Genomic DNA, 27,363 nt, shown 5'->3' with positions numbered 1-27,363 from the left:
GCTGTAGGTCTACTTGGCTGTTATCCATCATTGATCTGAGGCTGATTGTTTCTGTTACTTGCTTGCCAGTGCCAATACTAGGTGCCAGACTCCACTTTAGACAATACCAGATAAATTGACATCAATGAAAGTCAGAAAAATCAATCCCTAGCAACTATCAGTGCTTACATAGCTTCTTCTTTTGAACTACAAAGCTACTAGGACCCATTAACTTAATATATTTTTAATGTACTTGTCTAATATGTCATTGAGAATCTGAATAAATCTCTCCCTCTCTTTATTTTGACCAAACCATTCCAAGTATCATTTCAGGTATATAGTTACTGACCCTGGAGAACTTGTTGCATCAAGCAGTCAGCTGTTCCATACAACATTTTTAACGTACTATTGAGAAAACTGTGGATGGGATTTCACTATCCAATGCAATTCTAACAATACCCCATTACCACTCATGTTGCTGCAAAGGTGCCTTACTAGGCTTACTAACAATACCTTTTCTTGGTTGGTTGGTTTAGGTTTTTTTTTCCTAATTCTCAATAACAACAAAACTGCCAGAAGCTGAATCTTTGTCTTTTAGGACATAACTGTCTGAATGGCCAGAATAAACAAAATCTGTAAGAATGAACAAAACATCCAAGGACTCACCTCCAATGACTTGCCCTTATACAGTAACTTTCGAATGAGCTCCAAAAGATTTATCTTGTTAATCACCAGTGCATCAAACACTGCATTCAAACCCTAAAGAAAATAATAACAGCATAAGATGAAGCAGCTAACCACAAATATTTTCTTTTAAATACATCTTGAATTGACTTACTGTACATCTTAATTCTGATTCCAAACAAATAAGAGACATACATTGGTAGTAATGATGGCAGAATGGTAAATGGAGCTCAGATTAGTAGAATAAATTTTACTGTAATGGGAATTCTCCTGCTACATGGAATAACCCTTCAGGGAATACCATGCACCAGCAAGTCAGATAACATATGCATGGTCACAACAGAATTCTGCTCTCCATCTTCCCCAAATGTTCTGCAGTGTAAATGCTGCAGTCAAAAGGTAAGGCTTCTATCAGTAAGGTGGAGTTTCTTTAAGCCTTCTACTTATTTTTTGTTCTATGGCATCCTTGAATTTCCAGGTTTCAGAAATACTGTTTTTAAAAGGTACAGACAAAGGCTGAGAAAGATTTAACAGAGGTATCCAGGTTTGCTTTTTTGCTTTTCTTGCAATTACAGCAATAAACACAGTGCAAGTTGCCGGGGAAAAACAAAAAAAAAAAAAAAAAAACAAAAAAAAAAAAACAAAAAAAAAAAAAAAAAAAAAGAGTTCTATATGACATCAGCCACTACACATAAAACTAGAACATATTCAGTGTTTTGCAGGGCTACATTTACACATAAGTACCTCCAAGGAGGCAAACAAAATGTTTAAATGTGTCCGGGGTAATTCTACTGAGGTTATTGGCAAAATCAAACCTTAGTATTTCTGCTTCAAAGTTTCAGCATATTGCCATGATAATTCTTGAGTATTGAATATTCTAATAATTTCAGAAATTACCTCACTGTTCTAATGACTAAATAGAAAAAAAACCCAGTAAATCTAGTTCTAGGTGAGGCAAAGTGCTGGTACACTGGGAGGCCACAAGCCCCTCACTAGAGTGTGGCTTGTAGAAAGGCCACTTGCCAATTAAAAGGCTTTTGGCTCACTCAGATGGAGATAGAAAGGTAAGAATTCTACTGAAAATCACATTCAGCCTCCAAGTAATCTTTTTAATGGGTGATTTAGCTCTTTATCCCTCTGACCTGTGCCCCTTAGCACAACAATAAATATAATCATTCTAGCAGTGCAACAGCAAACAAATAAAATCCAAAATCCAATAATTGTTCTGCATCTGATAGCTCAAACAGATACTTCATACTGCTAGAGTAAACAATTACACATTTTAAAACAATTCCTTATATTTTCCTTACAGACATCTTTGAAAAACACATCACTCTATAAACATCTATTAAAAAAATGTCCTAAATCAAGAAGTTTTCTGTAATTTCTTTTCCCTTTTCTTCTAGCAAGGACAAGAGGGTTGTTGCTGCAAAGCATTTTCTGACTCTGTCGCTTATCTATGTCAGCTAAAGCTATAAACTGGATTTATTAATAAAGATATATGGCTATATAAAAGGTAAAAATCACAGATACAGCATTTCAGGTGGCCATTTTGGTCACCCAAAACAGCATTGTCTTCACTGAAGTTTTAAAAAGCCAGACCACAACAAACACGAACAATAACTACATCTGTTTCCACAGACAGATCCTTAAATAAGGGACAAAAGGAAGAGATGCAGTACTAGAAGTGCTAATTAGGCCATACTATAATTATAATTAGGGCCATAAACAATGGCCCTAATTATAATTACACTGTTCACAAAAGTAAGGGAATGGAGCTTTTAAAAATGCTCGCCTCCAATTATGTCTTTGTTCATGAGCCTTGAACTTCTCTTCATGAGAAGTGTGTAGTCCTGCTATCTCAAGAATTTCATTCAAAAACAAGGGCAACAAAAATGAAACTAATGGTGTAAAACCTTTCTACTTTGCAAAAATATATGCAACCTGCTTACACAGTTAAAGGGAAAAGCTCTAACAGATTGGCATAGATACAGTTAAGACAGATCTACAAGAATACTGCTTTTTGTCAACATTAATTAGTTTTCTGAACAGAATAAAAAGGTGTGCATGTCATTAGCTGTGGAGAAGATTGATTTCTGTAGACTTTACAACTATACCTGACAGATGTTGAGGTGAAAATTCAGTTAATAAGAGAATTCTTACCAGTATTGTAATTCCTTGTTCTTTGCACAGCATGGCTATTGCACCTAGGACAACACTCACCAGCACCCAGAATACAGAAAACGTATGTCCTTCCTTATCTGTTAAAATATAGAATGCCATATCTTTAGGCATTTTATATATTTAAAGGTAAATTAAAATAAAAATTTAAAAAATAAACACCATTTAGTATCGCAGTCTTTTCTACCCGTCAAGATCTGGTCACACAGACTTAAAAAGCATAGGGCACCTCCTGCAATATGCTGGCATTTGTCCCTTTATTGCAGTAATTTTCTGTTCTTGGAGACATTAGAAATGTCCCTATTTGCTCAATGTTTTAGCCAGATTAATTAGAATGGCAGAAGCTTCACATAATTTTCACAATTTGTCATTTGCAAAGGTTAATTCCCAATATTTAGAGACATTTATCATCCTTAGCTAGAGCTCTGTCATTACTGGCCGCTCTCTTCCAAGCTACCACAAGAACAAGAAATTCTTTATAATAGTTACTCATGAAGTGTCACATACACAAACTGTTTTAACTGCAGTCTAGTCTACAAAGGCACAATGAGCTGCTTCTCCAGAGCTGCTGCATTTAGCGAGTGCCTCATGTCATTTTATTATCACCGCAATAGAATGCCATAGAGCTCAAAAATGTCAGCAGCTGAGCAGAAACAGTTAGTCCTTGCACTCAGGAAGCAGTTTTACAGCAGGGTGAGGAAATCTGGGGTTAAGAGATCAAGAGCCACTACAGCTTCTACTCAAAGAAAAGGTTTTTAAAGACTGTACCATGTAGCTGATTTTGGGTACTACAGGCAGGCATATCTGAGACGAATATAACCATCAAGCCTACTTCAGCCAAGGTACTATCACACACAGAATACACAGGTACTTCACATAAAAAACATATCTGTCACAACCTCAACTCCATAGGTGCAAGCAACAGAGGAAAGCACTCTGCTCATTCAGAGGCAGCTTCTTGATTCAAGTAACAGGGGCTCTATAGGCATCACAAGAATCAATCTTTGACTTGGAATGTGAAAAAACAAAGTTGAACTCTGCATTCATTGACTGAATCCCTTTCCTACTTTCCTTGATCTCTAGAGCAGTTCTTCTCCACTGCTAATGCAGGTTTGACCCTCAGTGCTTACAAAGAACTAAAATAATGGTCTGTGGAAAGGGTAAAGGCAAGATTAAGATATTTCAACAGAAGTAGACACCTACACTTAAGCTAGTACACTAGGCTTCCTTTATAACTGTCCATGAGAAGAGGACATCTTTAGGGATTAAGTTACCGAATTAAATGCAGCTGAACACCCTTCAGAGATTTAACTCTGCACTGATGATACAGTGAAACCAGTACACTTCCTCAAGTGTTGTTGGGGTCAGATACAAATCATAACCATTAGTGTGAAAAGGATCTACTGATGTTGGCCTCCTCTTTCATTTTGAACCAGGTTACTTCTTTTGTAGCAGAGGGCTCCAAACTTTTATACAAATATGTTCAAGAACAGGTTTTGAGGTTACTTCTAACCTAAAAAAACCTTACCTAAGACTTCTAAAACTTCAGCAGAGTGAATACTAAGATATTTGAGATTAATTGTTGCAATACATAGAGGGCATTTGATCCTTCTCCCTCTGCTCCAAATTATGTCTCCAGAGGTGAGGTAAAACTTAACATTAGAGGTGCAAATGTTATAAAGATAAAATAAAGTCTTCTTTTAGGAAAGAAGTTATACACATCTGAATAATGCAAAAAAAAAAAAAAAAAAAGAAAAAAGGAAAGAAAATACAAAATACATAATTACTAAAGAGACATTAGAAGTAGAAAAATTGAAATGCAATGGGAAACTCCAGCCCACATCAATTATACAGAAGAACAGCTGAGGGTTGTAACTCATGGAGGAAAGAGCTTCAACGTTCCTTCTATGAGTACTGCTAAGACAGAAAGAATTCTGTCAAAATACATCCCTTCAAGGAGCTTTTCAGACTTTGCAGTACAACAGACTGTTCAGCCAGTTCTTGAAAACCAGTTTTGGTGGGGTTTTTGTTTGTTTGTTTTGGTGTTTTTTTTTTTTTTTTTTTAATGTAGAAATCAACTAGCACAGAGAATGCAAGGATAGAAGGCAAAGTAATTGACTGTGTTCACAAAATTACCATAAATCATCCTTAGTAAGTGTAAAAAGAAAAATAGTGAAGACAACCAATGGACTTTTACTGTATTTATGGAAGATTTTGTCCATTGAGAGGTGTCTTGTCAGAATCAAATTCTAGTGGAAAGAAGTCAGGGCAACTAAGCACTTCTCAGAGAAGCAGTATTCAGTACACAAATACAAATTATCTTAACACAGAAGACAGTAGGAAGTATATATAGTAAAAGACCAGCTGGCAATTCAGAAATGCTTTGATGATTCAGAATATAAGAGTAATAGTAAAAAGGGAACTAGGTCAAATCATCAAGGACAAATGTAAAAGCAGCACATTCATACAGAAAATCTAACACAGAAAGGTCACATTGCAAAATGAGAAAGGGCAATGTATGTAAAGAACAAATCCCCACAATTCCACAGATATATTAGTAAGAAGAGTAGTGAGGAAGGAGTTACTCCAATATTAATTGAGAAATAAAATGGACAATGCCAAGAAAACAGAAGTGTTCTGTGACTTTTTCCTTCATTTTTTCCCAAAAAGGTCAGTTGCAATCAGATGACAAGTACAGCATCAGCGGAAAGGGATGAAGAACAAAAGCAAAAATAGTGAACTACAAGACAGAATTCATAGAGAAGTTAAATTAAATTACAATTGTTTTAAATTACAATTGGTTATGCTCACTCAGTTGGTCCCATACAACCCAGATTAACCTCAACTGTTACCTCTCAGAAATCATGAAAAAAGCATGAGAATCCAGGAATCTCAAATAAAATAAAACAATGCCTACAGATCTACTTTTTAAAAGGAACAAAAATACAAAAGGATAGACTACAGATAAAAAGCTAAGCTGACTGGTCAAAATTACAAAAAAATCGCTACACCTAGGAAAAATATTTTCTAGATGACACTCTAAAACATAAAAGAATATGATTAAATGTTCACCAAATATTTTAGTCATTTATATAGAACTATGTATAAGTTTTGACTTGGACAGAAAAAAAAAATCTTCCTAATAAAAGAAAATCTGTAAACATCCTATACCTTGACTTTGCAAAGGCATGAGAATAACACTGGAAGCAGTGTGAAATATGCCACAAAAAATACGGGATGCATGAAGTTCTTATAGAATAGGTACCAATAACAGCTGGAAAATTACAGTAAGATACTAGCTTGCTGTGAAAAAAAGTAAAGATAACATTCTGTATTGCATTCTTCCTTTGTCCTTACTCCATTTGGATGTTGGAATAAGAAATATGCTTATTAATACCAGAAGTACTGCCAGGCTGCAATGGCCAGGAATCATACAAAGGAGAAGTCAGAATTCCATTGACAAACTGGAAAAAACACAGAATCATATAATAGCTTGGTTTGGAAGGGACATTATGGGTCATCTGATTCCAAACCCCCTGCCATGGGCAGGGACACCTTCCTCTATACCAGAGCACCATCCAATCTGGCCTGGAGAAATGCTCCAGCCAAATGAAAAAAACACTGAAGACACTCAATAGGCACATGCTTTAACTTGTGCATAAACAAGTTTGTCTTCTTGTGAACATCCCAAGTCTCAGATGCAAGAAATATCTCAGCTTGCCCAGCAAAGTCAAGCTTAAGCATGGACTTGCAAAGATGATAAAAACACACAGCAAAAAAGAAACAATGAAGGTCCTAAAAATTGAGCATCAAAGACCTGGACTTCAGTAAGGCCTTTGACACAGTCTCCCATAAGATCCTCACAGAGAAGCTGTTGCTGAATAGGCTGGATGTGCAGGCAGTGAGGTGGACTGAAAACTTGGCTTGTTTTTGGCTTGTCCAGAGGGTGGTGGTCAGTGGCACAAAATCTAATCGAAGGTCAGTGTACTCAGGGGTCAATATTTGGTCCAGTCCTACTCAACATCTTCATTAATAACATGGATGATGGGGCAGAGTGCACCCTCAGCACATTTGTTGCGGACACCAAGCTGGGAGGAGTGGCCAATACACCAAAGGGTTGTGCTGCCATACAGAAGGACCTTGTCAGGCTGGACAAACAGTCTGGCAGGAACCTCATATGGTTTAATGAGGGGAACTGCAAAATGCTGCAGTAAAGCCTCCTGGACAATTGGCTCTAGGTGACCCTCTGTGGGCAGGTCAGGTCAGGTGACATCAAGACCCCTCCAACTTCAAACACTCTGTGATTCTGTAAAGAAGATCTCCTGAAAAGCACAATCTCTGTTCCTTTGTTTTCTTTTGCAGGCTCAAAAAATCAACAGTTACACAGAGAACTGTAATATTATCAAAATTCATCAGTGACTACACTTCAAAGAGAAAGAATTTCAATTAAGAAACATTTCATTTCATTCTTGTTCCTGGGTCAATATGCACAACACCCCTTCATCCCCACCATCCCCTGTCTCAACTGCAGAAATCTCAGTAAACTCAGCTGGCAAAATAGATACACAAGACCATCATTCAGCAATGCCTTCAATTTTATCTTTTTTTTTTTAAACAGTGAGTTGAAAATGTAAAGCACTGCATAAGTGCTTATTACGAGATATACACATGCCAACAGAAGTAATCAGTCTAACAAAGCATATTCCCCTAATATGGCGCTGCTTCCCACCAGAAAAATCTTGTGTCAGAAAACGAAACCGATCTCTCATTGGCACCTGTGCCTGGTTGAAACTGGTATGCCATATTGTGAGTGGGCATTTTGCCACTCTAACAGATGGACATAATTGTAAGCATGCCAAAGAAATAGAGTACTTGCTTATTTTTCTTTTAAGCTGGAAAAATATAGTGTTTCTACACAAACCCAAAAAGCGTTGTTCAGATGGTCCCTCTTTAGGAGTACATGATGTCTGAAAGTTGAGGGGATTCAATAAAATACCTTTGTAAACCATAAACAAGCCATGAGAGCTCCTCCATTTAGACCGCTAGACTTGAGTATAAGCATTTCTAGGGCAAGGATGCATACACAAAGTGTTGTATAGTGTAGAATTGACTGATCCTAAATTTACGAGCAACACATTGACAGTGCACTTAAATACTAATCCTATTTCAAGAGACCTTATTTTCTGGTGTCCTAAATCACAGGTCAATGAAAACAAACTCCTTAGAAGCATGTGAAGAAAATGCCACATTTAAACTACCAAGCTTATTTTTATTGTAAAGCCAAACTAACAATATCTAAAGCAATTACTATCAATTCAGACACTTAGGCCTTCAGCATTTCCTTCTTCCAACCCAGATGAGCAACTTAAGAGTCAGCCAGATGACAGCTTGGAGCAGTTTATAGAGTCACCATCTTCAGGTGAAACACAGCAACTGATTCTGTGAAAGCGCCTACTCTGAAGGTTGAAGCAAAGTAAGTTATGTTGAGCTCCTGCAGGAAGTTTTAATTTTTAAATGAAATAGATCACAAACACTCATATATTCCATTAATGTGCCTTGTCTGTGGGGATGGTGTCTTCCAGCTAAACTGTTACAGATATTCTTCTAATCAAGCTCTAAGAGTTCCCTGCTCATGAATTGCTAAGCAAAGGAGGAAGAATTATCTATTTTTAAAAGATCACATAAGAACCCACTGTTAGAATTAAGTCCAAGACCTCCTTGAGTGTCTCCAAATGTACATACTACTGCAGTTCAGCTCAGTGTTTCACTTAATAATGATATTACAGTAGGAAGTGCCATTCCTAAACATATCCAGCCATCACAAACTCATTTCCTAGAGGCCACACTGAAGGAAGCATCTATTCCCTGAATTACAACATCTCAGAGAAGCGAGAGGTAGCATTAATTCTACCAGAAAAAAGGTCATAGTGTTTCCTCAGCCAACTAAAATCACAAAATTATTAGGTTTTTCACTTACAACCATTCCCTCCAAATGTGTTCAAATATGAATGGTAGGGCACACAGTTGAAAAATCAGGACTCATATGTTTAACAATAGTAAATATCTCTTGACCAATTGCACAATAGCTAACAAATTCCCCATATCTTTGCAATGATCTCTTTCACACAGGAGACTTAAATGTTTCCAATCTGTAGGAAAACTTCCATAATATAAACCTCCAATATTCACAAAACTCATCGCTACTTTGCATGCTTTATTAAATTAGCAATGAACTAGTAGATGATTGATTGACATCTACACAGAAGAAAACAAAACAGAAACACACAATCAGAACAAAGTAATATTTAGATGTCATAGCATATGAGCAAAGAGCTGATCCTGTATTTAATATCTACAACAATATTATTCACCTGGACCAAGTCATGAACTCCTCATTTTACCTTACTGAGAGATTGCCAATGCAGATGGCAAATACATGCAACTGGATCACTGTCAAAACTGAAGACAAAGGAAGGCAAAAAATGAACACCACAGCAGTTTTAAATTGCCTTATGAATTCCCAGAGAAGCTGCATTAAAATTCAACAAAGTTAATAACCCACAATTCCCTTCAGAACATACCTAAACAGTTGTCAGCTCTTGCTGTCTCCAAAGCCTATGCAGTGGATTTGTCCCCACAGCTGTGTTTAAAACAGCAGGACAGAATGAGAACAACAGATTAGTTCCTTGCAATTATAAATGTTATCCTTTCAAAGATGCTAACTTCAAAAATGGTATACTGGGAAAAAGTAACAGAATTGTAGAACTTCAGTAAGACATAATTATAGCCCACATAATTAAATGCCTAGACTTAAAAAAAAAAAAAAAAAAAAAAAAAAAAAGCAGCAAAAAAAGCTTCAGATTCTGGCTAAAAGAAACTGCCTACCCAAAAATCCACTGAAACCACAAATAAATTAAGTAAACAAGCTGCAGTATATCTTGAGCTTTACAAAAACCATTATTTTCCTTTGGAAATTTTCCAGCCTAACATTGCTATTTTCCTGATCTCCTGACTGTTTTCACTATTACATATACTTTCCCCATAGTACTTCCAAATCCTCCTCAGACATTTCATGAGTTCCTACTCCCACGCAAAAAAAATTATAAATCTTTATATTAATTTTCTCAAGTGAAAATAAGCACTAACCAGTCTCCCACATATGATTTTTGACCCCTTTTCTTTAAAGAATGACAATTCATTAGCTGTGTCTAAACTATGGAAACATATACAGATTTTTTTAATTCAGTCATACATAAATTTCACATTGCCTTGCTGCAAGAATAGTCAGGTTCTTTATTAAAAACTTAGATAATTTGTCTGCTAACAGCACTGGGATGCTGCTGGTAACCAAACAATATTTGTTACTGACCCAACCATATCAGTAATATCACATCAGGTTTTCAATATTTGTTTTACTCAGATGCTCACTTAAAGTTCATTAAATAAAAGCAAACTGGCATCAAATATGTTTTGGTAACTATATTCAAAAGACAATACAAATTTAGTCCACAAATCTTGATGGTCTTAAAGGTTGTAACCTCTTTTAAGTGCTCCAAAAGAGTCACACTACAATGTGTCTATTCAAAACAATTAAACAAGAAAAAACAAAATCAACCTTTGATAATTCTTCTCCCACTCTTTGTAAAAATTTGGTGAGCTAAGCTCTATATAAATGTGACAGCCAAATCCAGGAACAAAGACACACATAGTTGACCTACAGTTTAGGCCATGCTTGCCTTTAATATACAAAAAGCCCAGCAGGACAAAAGGAAAAAAGCATGTTAGAACAAACTTGTACAATCCACTTTTGTGTAGGATCACCATAAAGCATCTCTATTTGATTAGGAACACAAATTCGATACAAAGGGGTTTTTGGTTATTTTCTCCCTCTTTTTCTCACAAAGACTATTTCACAAAAATAAATTACCTTCTTGGCCTGACCTAGAAAATGATGTAATAACAGCTCTTAACTTGCTCTAAAACTAGCAACATGCATTGGCAGTATCACAGGCATTCTGGATCTTGAGGATTTGACATCAAAAGGACAATATTCTAAGAGAAGTAAAAGGACTTTTTCTTTGCTGCTTAGGAGACATCGTCTAAGTCTGCTTTTTAAATGATTTTGTGCATATTTTTTAAATGCATCTTCTTATATTCACAGTGAGATTAGCTTACATTTGGGATTGACTCCCTCAATCTATGCAGAATCAAGATCAGCTAAAGTCAGATAAAAGTTCTTTACTCGTTATTTGATCTATCATTTGAGAGTACCTAGAAGAATTGTTCACAAAAGAAGGAAATTCATACCAAGGGTAAAATTTTTTATTTACTTTACAAACCCTCTGAAGAGTCATATTCTGCCACAGCCACTTCCCCATATTTGGTTACCTTTTCCTAAAACCTTTCATACAAAGAATCACAGGAACAGCTCAGTTTGGAAGGGGCCTTCAGAGATCACCAGATCCAATCTTTGCAGGAAAGGGAGCCTAGACAAGATCATCTAAAACCCTGACCAAATGCATCTTGAAAACCTCCAGTCATGGGGACTCTGCCATGGCGAGATTGTTGCAGTGATTGATTGTTCTTGCTGTAAAAAGATTCTTCCTTACATCAGGGTGAAATCTCTCCCAGTGCAACTGCACCCATTGCCCCTTGTCTTTGTCATGTAGCTCCTTGTGTTAAAAGAGCCTCCTTTCTCTTTGTGGCTGCCCTTTCCAATACAGACATTCCCCTTTCCTGCACAAGCACTCATGTTCAAACATGTTCAAGCTGCAGGTTGGACAAACCTCCCCTCCACAAAAGGGAAAAAATATAATAAGGGCAGCAAGTAAAACTGCTTAGGTGGGGTTCAGCTAGAGAACAGATGGATACAATGGTAGACAGGACTGTTGTTTGGAGGGGCTATGACAAGCTGGAGGAATGGGTCTCATGAAAATCAAACACAACACCATGCAACAATTAAGGCCTGGGCAGCAGCTGTGCAGAAAAAGGTCTGGAGTGCCTGGGTGATAAGCTCCTGGCTGATGAGCCAGTAGTGTGCCTTTGCAACAATCAAGGTGAAAGACTCAAGTATGTAACTTGGATACAAATTCTTGTGTACAGAGAAAGTCTAAACTTCTTCAAGAAGTGCTGAGGGAAAAGCAGGCAGTGAAGGTGACAGCAAACATTGAAAACTGACCTGAAAGGCAATGCTGGCAGACTGTAATTTTCCTTGGCAAAATTGCTTAAAAGACATCTGCTTGCCTATTATCATGTAATGCCCCATAAAAATCAGTAAGGGCTGCTTAGTATCTTGTCTTTGCAACATTTTCCTTCTTCTGTATCAATGACACAAATTTCAGTCCAAGAATATTATTACAATGACACTGATTTCTAAAAGATATTAAGCTGGCCTTCACAAGTTGAAGAGCATAACCTTAACCAGCATATGCGTCCTTAGTCATTCCCAAGATGTTCTCTATAGCAAAATAATTAGAGGGTCCTATATAATTGTCTCCAGTGGTCATCCTAAGAATTTGGCTCTTGAGTTCTTCAAGCAAAGATCATTTGCCACAGGCAGTGCATTACCCCTGCCATATAAGCCTATCTGTCTGACAGAGACACTGGGAAACAGGTAAGGCAATATTTTAATTGGTCTATCTTACTCTACCACTAATAAAAGAAACATCATAAGCACAATCATATCCAATAATATAGGTGAGAAAAGAATAAACAAACAAGCAAGAGCCCAAAGCAAATTTTCATCAAGAAATCATTAGCTCAGTTGAAAGAAATTAAGCCTACTCCAAGGGAAGGAAAATATAAAGTAAACAGGAATCATCCTAAGTAACATTTGAAATGGCAAGATAAACTTATTATATCAGTAACAGAAATATGTACAATAGTTCCAAAGAATCTGAACTGAATCAGCAGGAGCTGCTCACAGCATCAGACAGCTCACTGTGGACTAACTCACGTCCTTCAGCCCACACTGAGGTCTCTGTGATGCCATAACTATGCTGTTAAGCCAGATGACAGAGTCAGCTGAGGTACCTCTGAAATACCCTGCCAGCTCTGGGTCATCATTCCAGGCCATGCCTATGGAACAACAGACAAGCTCCTCACAACACAGCTCCTTGTGGCTTCACCAAATGAGTCCCATATTTCGTGTGGTAGAGCACAATCAGATACCAGACTGCACGTCCTGCAAAGCTTTCCACAGTCATGAACTCGTGCTTTCTTGTGTGTTTATTTAACAGAGCCCCCAAGATAATTTCTCCACAACTGTATTTGAACTGCCAACCTGCATTCAGATCAAACAGTACCAGAGATCTGAAAGCTCACTTGAAAAAACATCTACCAAGGAATTGTTCATGTTAAACACAGCTGTCTTACAAAAACTATGAGTAACACTATATTCAGCATTATATACCAGCAGTTGCATATTGCAGGAATCTAGAAGGCTTAGTCATAGGAATAATTCTTTGCAATTCATTAAAAATACAAATAATGTTCCAAGAAGCTGACTCCCATTTGAGACATCCCAACATAATGGCATAAAGAGTAGTTAAATATTTAAGCATACACATTTGTAGGTTTGATTTATTTCTAAAATACTTATTAAAATACTTCATTAAACATCTAAACAATAAAACATTTAGCAAATAAGCCTATCATAAAGTGGACTTTGCTTAAGTCAAATTCTGTGTTTAACAAGAATTACAGAAAGCAACTTTTTCAGAATTTCTAACAATAAATAGCTGCTAAAGCAGGTTTTATAAAAAAAATATTTTGTGAGGGTAAATAAACCAATTTGACATTTTAAATTTTGCTATACTTCACTGAAATGTACAAATGATGAAAATATACACAATAGGAAATTAAAGGGCCAAACAGAATGCTTACTTTCTTTAAATGCTTTACAGTAGCCAAGGAATGACAACAAGAAGAACAGGGCACACAGTAGGTCTGCTCTACCAACAATCCCAGCAACCTTAAAAAAAAAAAAAGTAGTTTCAAATCATCAGATTTTTATTCTTCTTATTCTTTATTCTAAAACCCGAAGTAAAGGAACGCATACAAAGTGAAATATATAATAGAATATAACTCTATCACTTTTTTTCTTTAAGGGTCTAGTGGATTAGTTATATACAGTTTTTTTAGATGCATCCTATTTTTTATTGGTATTGCTTAGTATCAACTACATAAATGGTTTGGCTTTGGTTTATGAAAATTTTAGTTTATGGAAATTTTTTTTAAGAAATGAAGGAGGACTTCACTGCATAAAATTTAGAATCTACACAATTCCATCTTTTTTTTTGATCCAACTGCATTTCAGCAGAACACTTAGAAAACATCAAAATATAAACCAGTTTGGGTTGGAAGCGACTTTAAATATCATCTCCTTCCAACCCCCCTGCCTTTCAGTAGACCAGGTTTCTCAGAGCTCCATCCAACCTGGCCACGAACACTTCCAGGGATGGAGCACCTACAGCTTTTCTGGGCAACCTGTGCCAGTGCCTCACTACCCTCACACTGAAGAATTTCCTCCTAATATCTAATCTAAATCTACTCTCTTTCAATTTGAAGCCATTATACGACTTGGAAGCCAAACATCCTGAACGACACTTAAATTGGCAGCTCTGCCGAAACACAAATCAAAACTGTTCACTTTCAGAAGACAAGCCAGCCTTCAAATTGCAATCTGAACACTCAGATGGACAAATACCTTCCAGCTTGCAGATTCAGGGAAAAAAAAAAAAAAGATTCCCCCTCTGGCAGTCTTTTGTGTTACATTAACTGACTGCATTAGAGCTATCTCCAACTGAATCTTGAAACAGAAGTTGTACTAACGCAAAAGAAAATGAGAAGCACATCCTGGGACCTCTGTACTTGAGATCTGTGCCAACCTATTTAAATCAAGTGCAATCTCAGGGCTATCTGTAAGCTTTGGTTTAAGCCCCTAAATTGTATTTACAATAACTTGCTGAAACAGAGCAAGACACTTTTGGATCTTCAATTCTCAATTACACAAGTGTCAGGATAATACCACTAATTTTTTGTGAAAATCATGACATGGAGCTGGTAGGGGACTGTATAAGCCCTGATGTTGGAACCTCACTAGAACGTACATCCAGAGCAAGGATCATGGAAATACCCCTTATTTTTCAGTCTAGCTCTGCTTCCTGGAGTGCTGAGTTCCGTGTTTTTAGGAGATGTACAGAAGCAGGGCAGAACAGCTACAGATTTTCTTTTTAAATTCTTTTTTCGTGATCATATTTAAGGGACAAAAGCAGAAACTTCAGTTCTCATGTAGTATACCAGTTGTCCCATTTTGTGTGTGGAACAGAAAGAGGAAAGCAAAAAGGAAATGGGCATTTTTTGTGTCAGGGAAATATGATGGAACAACTATTTCCAAATAACATCAGAGAAAGATAAGTGTAGAGGTATAAGAGTTTGACTGATTCCCCTGCAGAGACTCTCTCCCACTTTTACCCTCAGCTTTACCTGAACATTGCGAAAGAAGAAACTGTTGGACTCCTAAATTCAGTTCAGAAGAACTTCTTGATTTATCTACAGCTGTGCACCTAACTTCTCTGCTGCTGCTTCTTCTATCATACAAAGGAATTATGAGAATTAACTCAATAGCTGTGGAGTGCTTTGAAAGGTGAAGATAATTAAGTGTCATTCTGCTTCAGGAGCCACTCTTCCTAATGATATAAAAGTTAAGGTGAGCAGACACAATTTTGAAAATAAATGTCCACTTGTTACAGCAAAGAGATTAAGGGGCTAATAACACACATAGCTTCAGATGACTCCAACAGCAAAATGTTACCTAAAATGCAAAATAAGGCATACAGATTCTGGAAAGAAGGGAAACAATGGAAAAAAAACAAACCAATTTTAAATTAGTATCAGATATATTCTTACTTCTATGATTCATTTAGCATTTCACCACTGAAGTGTTACAAAGAATAGGCCTTTTCTAGAGCAGAGAACTATAGCACAAGAGTATTGTAGGTAGAAAAATTACAGTGTTTTCCTCACACAGGTACTGAAAGCATTACACTTTTCAATATCTGTTTTACATGACAGTTTGTTTCGCTGTATAAACCAAAAACCCAAAGCAGCAAACAGACAGATTCTTCACAATTTATGTCAAAATATGTCATCTCATTTCAAACCAGGATGTCGGATACTTAAAACTCACAGGTTTAAAATCATAAGGAATGCTTTTTAAGAGATGCTGCCAGACACACACTCATCCTAGAACTGTAGCAGTATAAATGACTTCTTCACTGCAGCAAAATTTATTATTCACCATGTGAATGATTAGAGGCTTTTGTTCATTCCTGAATTTTAGAAGAGGCCTGATACATAAGCATGCTACTTTTCCCCCCTCTTCTTCCCCTGTTTGCCTGAAACATTTGCAAGTCTTCAAATATGCAAGCAGACCACATCACTTGTAATTTATTTGACATGACAAAGGGCTTAATAATATTCTCATGCTGATCTAAATAGATTTTTAGAGTCAAATGGAATGCAGAATAAATTTATGGATATTGATAAAGGGGTCAATAGTAGGTCTACTACAAAGTTAAGACTCAAGTGAGACTTCTCTTTACATATCAAAACATCAAAAGCACTGAAGACTTGCTTTACTTTACTCTGACATCTAAAACTGGTTTTGGAGAAAAAATATGAGGGGCCCTTCTGACACAGTGCACTCTCACAAAGAAGTTATTGTGCAGGCGAGTGAACATCAGAGAATGATTGTCAAGATGTTTTAGCCACACTGCCAGAAAAGGGGGCAAATTACTAATGCATAACTTTGCACCATCTCTAGGTCTTCAATACATGCAAGGTCTCCAGTCAGCTGAGAGCACAGCTTTCAATAACTTTTTCCACCAATCGTGTGCAGAGCAAATGCAAGAAGCCAAAACCATGGCATATTGTGAATAAATAAAAAATCAGTGCCACATATGTAGAATGTGCACTGAAGGATTGCTAGGACAAAATCAAAAATAAAGCTAGTACTTTTTCTGTAGCTCAGACATTCAAAATTCTAACAAAATCCCAAAAAATTTTCCCTTATTGTGATAATTTTGTATTTGGTCAAGAGATCAGTGATGACATTCAGCAAGCCCACTAGCATAAGGCCATAAGGTTTTCTTAACTATGAGCACAAAAGAGCTTTTTAAGAACACCATCTTCTTTTCACATAATTCCAACACAAGGACTTTCTGTTTTGGTCAGATATTTGAACTGATTGCTATATATGTCCCATGTTTCTATTCTGCATCTTTACATCTTTGCTTTTGCCTGCACTATTAAAGGGCCCTTTACTGTCAAATTTGTGTTCCCCATGTACATAATTACAGACTGTGATTTAAAAAAAAACTCTTTAATCTTCTCCTTCATATTAAAGATATAAACCCAGTTTGATCTCTCAGAAGAGAGGATGATTTCCAGACCTTTAATGACCTTCATGGCTCTTCTGAGTACTCTCCAATTTTTCCAGTGTTGTCCTTGCAGCATGGATGCAAAACTGAATGCAGTATTCTACTAGTCACATACAAAGTTCATAGAGTGCCCCATCTCCGATTTTAAAACTCTTTGCTTTTTTTACCAATGCAAATGGAAATGAAAAGTAATTGGGGAAATCCAGGGGGTAGGGAAACTGTAGCACAGTGCTATCCTCCTTTAGTTATTGTACTTGAATGATTTGTGTTCCTTAATAAGGTCTAGCTCGGTGGAATTACAGGCCTTGGACGTACAAACCATAATATTTGATTGTTCTATTAAGACATGTGCCAAGAGAAGTGTTAAGAATATATAAAAGCAATCTGTGGAGTATAAGGCTATGCCAGAATTAATTAGTTAAGATGGTCAAGAACTTCTAAAATAAAAATCTCTGGAGATAATTATTCAATACTTACACACTCGGTGTGCACTGGATGTACAGCAAAGAGCAAAGCAGCAAGAAGAGAGGACTTTGGAGCCAGGTTTAGCCGTCTTCCTTTATTGCTGAATTGCAATCCACCCAATAATATGGAGAACACATCAACCATCAACACTGAGATAGTACAGTGCAGTATTATATTGATGACATGGAAACCAACTGGGTAGAAGCCTCCAGCAAAAAGGTAATTAATTCTATAGAGAAACAAAAATATTAAGGGTAGGAATTAAAACAATGTTTTAGAATGTTGTTTAGAAAAAACACAAATAGAAAAACTGAACAACCCCATAGAGGACACATGCACACAAAAATAAAGTGGACATCTCAGTACACCTACAGTTACCATTTGGCCACCACAAGAAGATAGAAACAATATCCCAGTCTTTAGACCAAGTATTCACAGGAAATATCACATGGACACAGTATCTATCCTCTCCAAACATATACCTCAGCACCATTGTTTTAATCATTCCTATAGTTACTTAGAACTGGCTTTTGGTCAACAATGTAACTTCAGTGTTGCAACACAGGAGTATCCTGGGGATAAATAACCCAGCCCACTGAGGGATACCCCTGGGTTTAAGAGCAGCCAACTTGATGAAATTTCGTTAATTAAATCCACACAGTGAGGAAACTAATATGCACTGGTGCTATGATTTCCACTGACATACCCTCTGAAAGAGGGTACACATGTGGGTACAATCAATATCCACCCAGAAAACAGCAAATCTTGATAACTGATTTGTGAGACTGGTTAAAGAGACATTTCATGCAAGTATTAGAATCAGAAGGAAGTGTAAGTGAAAATACAGTCTAAATCCCTATTCAAGACAGGAACAATGCAGTAAAATGGAGGCTGAGAAGAAAAAGGGGAAACATCGTGCTATTATCCACATGCTTTTATCAGTAGGCAAGATACACAGAAACTTAGTTAGAATAGGGGATTTTATACAGTTGTTTTGGTCAATGTGCACCTGGCATAAATGAAACCTAGTTAAAAACTTAACCTATTATAAATACAATGCACATAAAGGTTAGAGCTTAGGGAAATAAAGGAAACCCATTTTTTTTTCTTTGAAAATAGCATTTTATGAACCTCTCCACAGGCTCATCTGTATTTTCAGATATAGTAATGATTGTATCCCAGTTCACTCTTGAAACAAACCAGAATATTATTAGAGATGGAATATACCACAGAGACAAGGAAAAAAAAAAAAAAGGAAAGCATGTTCTGTGTAATGCACTGAAAGCTTTAATAGGTTTACGACTCTGACATGTTTTATTCAGTTGCTTGTTTTACTTGATGAAAATGCTTAGAAAGCCCAATAGACAGTGAAACCCACAGTGCAAGGTACTTAAAACACTGACACTACCCTAAAGGTCAAAGCTTTTTCTTGAATATGGGGACTAAGGGTGGGAACACTTCTTCTGCACTTAGTCCATGGTTTGGAATGGGCAGAACAAGCACCAAGTCCCCACTGACACCATTGAGTCACAAGGGGAAAATAAAGAAATTAAGCCTAAGTCCTCAAATATTCTCTGCATTACTGTGCCAGATTTCTACATGGTCTACTGTTTACTCGAATCTTTGTGCAAAAAACATGAGCTAAGCATCTACAAAAGTAAGCCTGTTAAACCATTAGTTATTTGACAAAACCAGCAAGTTATAGATAGGCAGACATTTCACTAGATTCTCAGACACTCGAGTTAGAATATTGGAGTGAAGAGGTGGGAAGACTATACAGTGTGCTGATGGAAAAAGGCCACAGTACCCTGATGCTATTTATAAAATAAACAATTTGACAGGTCAGCAGGAAAGCAGAGAACAAAAACTACAATAGCAATATAAGTGGCAGCATGGCTAAGTGAAGGGAGCATACACTTCCTAGTTCTTTGATGATGTGACATACTAAACCACACCGCCCCTAGTACCAGGTACAGAAGACCATTAAGACAAGATCTCTGAAAAGTAGATAGAAATACAGAATGTCAAAATAATGAATGTTTTGGGAGAGAAACCATTGGAAAATTAAAGCACCATTTGAGATTAAGGTAGTGAATTCAAAAATCGTATTCTGGAAAGGTATCCATCTACCCTCCAGCTACTTTGTTCTTGCCGTTTTTGTTGCCTCCCCCCTAAATTCAATTGAGTCAATATAGGTTAAAAAATATTCAGACCTCATGCAAAAATACAAGTCTCACCTGAAAGTTAAGACAGTTAGCGGTCGATATGACTTATGACTGGTATTGCTGCTGAGTTTGCTACCCCAAAAGTCATGATACCACAGGTCACCAAGTGGGGTTTCTGCCCTGAGGTCCTAAAAGAAAACAAATTATCAGATTCTTAAATTTTTTCCTTTGTTCAAAGCAGCTAAACCACAAACAAATTCTAACTAATACAAGCTCACACTAAGGTGGACATAGCAGGAGTTTTGTTGGCTCACTACTGACATCTGACCCACAGTACCTAAGTTTGCAATGAAGGTCAAATGAATGCCTGTCATTGTACAGGTCATGATCCTGGATTGTGTAAGCAGGCATAACTACATGAAATTTAGAGCTGTATTTGCATCTGTTTATAATCTGAGACATGAAACACATAAATCTCCTTCCCACATAATTTTGTAAAAAGCCTTTGATTTTTAGGTGTAGGCTGCAAAGAAGGCCAACTACAAACTGCTGCAAAATAGCCATTTTTTACTAGTGCAGTAGCATACCTACTAACAAAAGCATGAAATCAAGAAGACTAAAAGTAGGAAACAAGAATTAGCTGCTTTTGAAGCCTTGCTTTGCACAGGACTATTCAAATAGTTGAGGTTGTTTTAACATTTAATACATGAAATCAAGAATCAACATATCTATATACTTGCTCTAAAAGAGTAAAAGACAGAAAGGTAATGAATTATTTTAATTTGGGGTGCAATAGGGGCCTATAAAAAAACCACTGCAAAGAAAAAGTCTTGCTTGCTTGCTCTTCCCTTTTATCTCAAAGCCATGCTGATATGAAAAATTCAAATAATGTAAGCTATTAAATGGAAAACATACACCTTGGAGGAAAAATACGGATCTTGCTAGCATCTGCCTCAGTTTTCTATGAAGACAAGCTTGGAAGTTCAAACTAACATACTTGCCCTTCTTCTGTTTCCCCAGTACAATTAAATACCAATTTATGCTACAGCAAGGCACATGCAGGTTAAAGACACTTGAGACGGAGCCTAAGAACAAAACTGTACCAGTCAGTACTACTCCTGCAATCAACAAGTTACTCCACCCCCACCTTCTGTCCTGAAATTATTTGACACCAATGAACCAAAGGAGGTGAACAAGACACTGCAAACACAAGTACACAAACAGGCTTGCTAATCCCATGAAAGGTCTTGTAAACCGTGGTGCCCCTGTCTTATTATTCCTACAACTCCATCTACTTACAAGATTCTCACGTTGCAATTCCCTTGGTTTTATTAATTACAGTTTCTCTCCAATGCTGCTACCACCTCACTTGCTTCTACAGTATCTTGAGCATTTCTGTGGTCTCCAGTACCTTCCATCTCACTCTTAGCTAGTATTTTTGGCTCGCACATACTCCCAAACTGCAGCCAAACGGCTGGACCCTGATGACTGGCTGCTGCTAAACTGAATTTAAAATAACTAATTTTTTCTTGCTTCTTTAACAAGAATATTCTTGACATATTCTGATGTTCATCCATCCAAAAATATAAATTTAAAAAAAAAATCCAAGAAGAGATTTCTTTCTATCATTTGATCAAATTTGGCCAGTATTAGTCAAATGAACAGAAGTATTCTCTAATAGGATACTAATCAATACACAGAAAGGAGAGCAGGTCTAAAACTGCAGTCTGAAAAAGCTTGACTGCAGCTGTCAATTAAGGCACTCTCAGGGAAATCCTTAAGAAATCAAGACTCACAGGGGATCCTACTTGGGCTTAAGAATTACCAAGGTGAAAATTTTCTTCACGCTCTCATACATGTTTCTACTGCCAAGATATAGATAGAAATTTCTTCTCCCAGGACTGCAATTTTAGCCTTAGGCACCTAAATTCCTAAATTCCTTATTGGTATGCACAAACCCTAAAGGTCATAATTTAGCCCTCAGAGCAGGAACACACTCAACCAACAACTCACTAAATCAATACAGCCAGCTTTTCTGGGGTAAGCTGGGACAGGGATGTACACCAACATCTATTGAAGTCTTTGTACTCGGCAGGGGACAGTTGCCAGAGGGTGGTGTGGCCCTCAGACTGTTTTTTCAACCAGCAGCACTGCTCCTTATGTACATAAGGTTTATGAGAGACATACTTTTATAAATGTTAGTACTGATAAAGAAAAGTATGTCCTCCATGTCACAGATGTCTTCAATGACTTGAGATGGGAAATGTACAAGGCTTGATTTCCCATTCTGCTATAATCAGCCTTCTTTTGTCTTCCATCGGAAGAAGGCAGGAAAAGCTGAATGCATAGAATTACTTAGTGATTAGATTACACTTCCATATGACCTAAAAAATCTTCAATCATGTATCTTGCCCTTGTATCCAAGTTCTGTGAGGAAGTTTCTTACATTAATTTTCCTACTTAGTGAACTTACCCTAAAATAGGAATGGTTTTCTTCAAGGGACAGAGCTGCTTAAAAGCTACATATGATTTTCTCTTTAAAAACCAAAAGTAGCTATCAAATAATCTCTAAATATTTGATTAGCAGCAGCTTACAGACAGCAGAGTTCAAGATTTGAAGAAAGGTCAGTTTTTCTATATAAAGGCTTATGGAAATGACATACTGTGTCTGAAGCTCTGCTTAATCCAACTGTTTGTCTTGCCAAGCTAGTAAATAAATAAAGACAAAAGCCACCACTGTGTGCCAGTTAAAATGCTGCTTAAAATGATAAGAAAGCATCTGGAAAACAGCCTTAAAAACTCCAATAAAATCTAATAATGGAGTGTTCCATACGATTGGGATGGGGTCAACTAAATGTGTATCTTTTGCTAAAAAGACAATAAAAGAAAGGAAAGATTGGGATGATGGCAGCTAGCAATTAACAGAAAGGGCACTGTGTGGTGCCCAAGAAAATACTACAGTAGCAATATATAAAATTACTTCAACTGCTGTCTTTCCTATTAAATAGGAATAAAATATGGTATGCTTCAATAAACTGTGCCATTGCTAGATAATCTCCCTCCCCATTAAACTGGTAAACTCATTGTCTCTGCATTTTTCTTGTGGATTTTGAATTTCCATATATCCATATGACCCCTGTGTTAAAATGATATTGTCACAAAATCCTCATTTAATTTCTAGGGAATAACTGAGGATTTTTTATGTGAGAAATAGAATCAGCCTCCCAGTTTTTCAAACATACAGACTACATATGAATTAATTTATTTAAGCAGTTGGTTGAATGTCTCAGCATTGCCAACAGCTAGAATCCTGGTGCAAATTGTTGGGTTGCATAGATAAATTGAAACATTTTTAGAGTAAAGACTAAAAGAAATGGAGAGAAATTATAAGTGTGGAAATTACACATTACCAAATCAACCTGCTTTGTTTCAACATCAGTCTTTTGTTCATTCTTTCAGGAAATGAAAATATTATAAACAGGTCCCAAATAAAACTTTGCGGAATGAAACATTACCAGGAGCTGTGCTATTTAAAATACAATACTACTTAAAAAAACCCCAAAACAAGAATGCTATAGGTTCTTAATTTGTCTACAGTATTCTATTGAAAGCTTTGAGATGTATTTCCACGTTGACAGATGTGTTTTCCCCCCATACATTTATAACTGAAGGTATGGTGACTTGCACATGCATAATAGAAATTTGTCTAAGGAAACAGTAATTCTGCATAATTCTAAAAGGCACATTGTGATAAGTTGCCTCTAAATCTTGTGCAAGGAAAAAAAAAAAAAGTGAATTGTGTTCTTCTAGCAGTATGAGTCTCCAGATTATCCTCTTTATGGGGTTCCATGGCTTCAGGAAGACGGAACCAACAGATGAATGTGATTATCCTGTGCTTTTCTTTCTAAATGCTTAACAAGTACCTTCCAGAACAGCATAAAAGTTGTAACACCAATACCCATCCATGGGCATGGGCTTGCTCACTGCTACATGTGATCCTGTGAAGTGTCTCAGCAATTGAAGACACTCCACTGCTCAAAGTCAAAAGACTCTCAGTTATAGGTTTATTGGAATCACATGTTAATTTCTAAGCATTTCAAGGTCTGTTCATTGCATGTATGGTCAGCTTTAGAATGGAACACAAGAATACTCCACCTCTATCTCAGAAAGTACTGTTGTCACAGGAACTTCAAGGGAGAAAGGAGGGAAAAGGGAGCTTTGCTTGCTCCTGTAACATTTTTACAGTATAAATTGCACCTGAAAACCCCCTGCACCCTACATGATGCCTTAATGATGCCTTATGTACCTGCAACCAGACTAAGTGTATTCACTGGTCTCATTCTGTGACCCCAAGAAGATAATGAACAAAATCTCCTATTAACATCCACAGGTATCAGAAAAGTTTATTGTACACTCTCACTGACTTAGGAATGAGCGTAAAATTAGACATACTGGCAGTCTTGATGTACAGGTACCCTTAAATGAGGCTTAACTTTAAAAAACACCCAATAAAACAAAATGGAAAAATGAAGTTTAAAAATAAAAAGTAATATCCAAAGGAAGCTCTTTACCAGGCGGAAACTTTTGGGCCTATTTAGATCAACTGTTGCATTATTTCTTTTCCTATGACCTTGTATGCCAAAGGGTGCAAGGAAAAGAAGAGAGACTAACCTTATTATTGATGATGGCTTCAGAATCATCAAAGACAAAATCTCCATCATAGCTGTTAGCAAAACACAGGAAGGAAATTAATGCCACAACCATTTTAGACCAGTATGACGGAAGGAGGAACCATGATACGTCATGGTCCAGATTAGGTTCCATTTGTGCCATTCTGTGAAATGCTGGTTGCAAGTTGGGAGCTTCAGCATTATGTTGGTTGAAAATCTGGAAGAAACACATACAAGTGCATGGTTACAGCTCTAATTCACTAAAAAAAGAATTTTAAAGGAAAGATGGCTTGGGAGAGGAGATGAAGTTTCATATAACCTTACATTTTTTTTCCTCAGAGCCTCTCATAATTACTGGGACATACCTAAACATAATTTTGTACTTCAAATGAGGAAGTAAAGGCAGAATTTATCATGGTTGGAGCACAGAGATAAATACAAGAAATTCTTAGATGCTAAGGTAAAACTTCGGCACAGACAAATTCTAAAACCTAGAACAAATCACTGTTTTTCTGTTTCTTACTGTTCTTTTCAAGCAATACAAACAGATGCATCACAGGGATTGTGAAATATTTATAAAGCCCTGTAGAAAATGATAAACATTATAATTTCCTTCCACCTTTGAAAAGCAAACATTGTCAATTGCTAGAAGAGCTAAACTCCCTTCAGTTAATCAGATTAAACCAGATTACACATTCCCCCATGCAAGGAATTCATACAAACATCACAGATAGACACATGGAGGTATCAGTTAATGGACTAGGCCCTAAATCTCAACAATTCAAGCAATGAGACAGCAAGATCCATAGAACTGAGATGAGACTAATGTTCATGAGATCACTCTGCACACCTCAAGTGCAGTTGAAGTTCCACTGCTGCATGGGCTCATGAAGTTGATGAAAAAGACCCTGCAATCCAAGCACACTGAGTGATACATCAGTGTGGAGGTAACTAAGGCTGGAGGTTTACACCCATGAGCCACCTTTACTCGGATGGGTCTCTCTGGATGCTCCAGAGCCAGCCTTCTGCCTGGACTACAACTCTGCCTCCACTTCTCGGGTGCTCAGACACGACTGTGAGAGGTCTCATTATCAAGTGCTGGTACAAACGGCAAGCGAAGGAAGCTATGAACAGAAAACTGCAGTAGAAACCAGGCAGAATATGAATTTTTTATTTCGTAAACCCAAAGAACGATAGGCACATATAGTAGCCTATCTTAAGTTTCTTCTTATTTATTTGCTTATTAAATCAACTGTTGCACTTCTGAAAATATTACATTTAATACCTTCATACAGAAAAAGAGAGACTCTAGAAAAATAGCTCTAGTGCACCCCTGCAAACATTGCATTCAATGTTTTTGCACGGTCTAGGAAAACAGCTCCAAGCATCTGGCTTCTGGAACAGAGCTGACCATTAGAGCTGCTGCAGCAGTTGCTTTGTAGCTTTCTCTTTTTGCAGGACTACATTGCGGTCCCCGCATATTCCCAGTTCCTGCACACACACGTACGCAGGGACAGGCAGTACACCCTGCCACACCGGTGCCCCTCCTCGCTTTGGAGACCATATGGCGCTGCTCCCAAATTCAGATAAAGTCAGTAACCTGGAGCTGTGCAACCTGAGAGGCTGGAGCTCCCTGGTTGAGGAAAGCAGCTGCTTTAAGAGAAAAACCTTTTCTCGTAGTAGTTCACCCCTGTGCTCGTAGTTTGACGGAAACAAAGAGAGAAAGCGTGGCTGTTAACTGAGGGAAGTGCACGGCGTTACTCCCAACAGAACGGATACAGCATCAACACGCACCATGCAATTAAAATATTTAATCTACTCAAAATTTATTTCGCCCTGAAAGTTTCTTCCATTACGCTTGCTCTATTTATCCGGGGCACAGCTACTGCCAGCCCTCTTCACCGCGGTCCAGGAGGCCGGTCCATGGGGGGGTCCCTTCCCCGGCCAGCGCGGTGGCCGCACGGGCGGTGCGGGCACCCACGAGGATCCGCCACCTCCCCGGAGAGGCGCACACGCCACTGCCCGGCGGCCGGGGACAGGGAGGGCGCCTCCCCGCCGCCCTCTCCAGGGAAAGGCGAGCCCGAGCCGACCCGGAGAGCACCCGCCGCACACCGCAGGCACCCCCGCGGCGGAGCGGGCACGGTGCCTCCCGCCGAAGAGCGGCGGCGCCGCGGGGGTGGCTCGCACCCAGGGTGGCGCTGGCCGCGCGCGGAGCCCCGCAAACTTGGGGGCGTCCCGGGCACCCGGCGGGCGGTCCCGGGGAAGGAGCCCGCCCGGCAAGGCAGCGGCGGCTTCGGGGTAAGGGTCAAGGCTGGGGGGCAGGCGAACCCCGCCGGGAGTTTGGCGGTGGCCCTGCCCCGCTCGCCGCTCCCCTTTTGTCCTGGCGGCGACGGCTCCGCCGTAGGAGGTGGCCCGTCCCGTCCGGCCCTCACCCCCCCGGGCCGGTCCCGCCAGCGGACGGGGCACCGGCGAGACCCCCGTTCCCCCGCGCGGCGTTACCTGCGAGGACACGGAGCCCGCGCGGCATCTCCCACCCGGGAGCGAAACTCTCCCGCCCGGCGAGCCCCGAGCCGGAGCGGCCGGCGGGGGAGGGGCCGCGGCGGCTGCGCCTCCGGGAACATCCCCGCAGCCCATTGGCCGCCGTCCCGCCCCGCCCCTCCCTGGCCCCGCCCCCCGGAGCAGCCCCGCCTGCCCATTGGCTGCGCCCGCGCTGACGCTCGTGGGCGGGCCCGGGCGGGCGGAGTCCAGAGCTCACTCGCGGTGGGCGCGGGGCCGGTG

General features: G+C 38.6%; 1 protein-coding gene across 1 annotated transcript in view; it reads right to left on the bottom strand.

The window, feature by feature from the left end:
• The window catches only part of TMTC4 (transmembrane O-mannosyltransferase targeting cadherins 4), an 83,430-nt gene extending 56,313 nt beyond the window's left edge, over positions 1–27,117 (bottom strand). Inside the window, exons 1-7 of the mRNA XM_053933600.1 lie at positions 27,085–27,117; positions 24,587–24,802; positions 19,988–20,103; positions 17,763–17,979; positions 13,729–13,816; positions 2,827–2,924; positions 646–738 (exon numbers count right to left, since the gene is read on the bottom strand). Of these exons, the coding sequence (XP_053789575.1) occupies positions 646–738; positions 2,827–2,924; positions 13,729–13,816; positions 17,763–17,979; positions 19,988–20,103; positions 24,587–24,748 (774 nt within the window). The 5' untranslated portion in view covers positions 24,749–24,802; positions 27,085–27,117. The remainder of the gene's footprint in view (positions 1–645; positions 739–2,826; positions 2,925–13,728; positions 13,817–17,762; positions 17,980–19,987; positions 20,104–24,586; positions 24,803–27,084) is intronic.
• Positions 27,118–27,363: the final 246 nt, after the last annotated feature.

This window comes from Vidua chalybeata, chromosome 2 (genome assembly GCF_026979565.1).
Source record: "Vidua chalybeata isolate OUT-0048 chromosome 2, bVidCha1 merged haplotype, whole genome shotgun sequence".
Taxonomy (NCBI): domain Eukaryota; kingdom Metazoa; phylum Chordata; class Aves; order Passeriformes; family Viduidae; genus Vidua; species Vidua chalybeata.
Note: the sequence above shows the minus strand (reverse complement) of the source record. Positions and strands in the feature narration are given on the sequence as shown.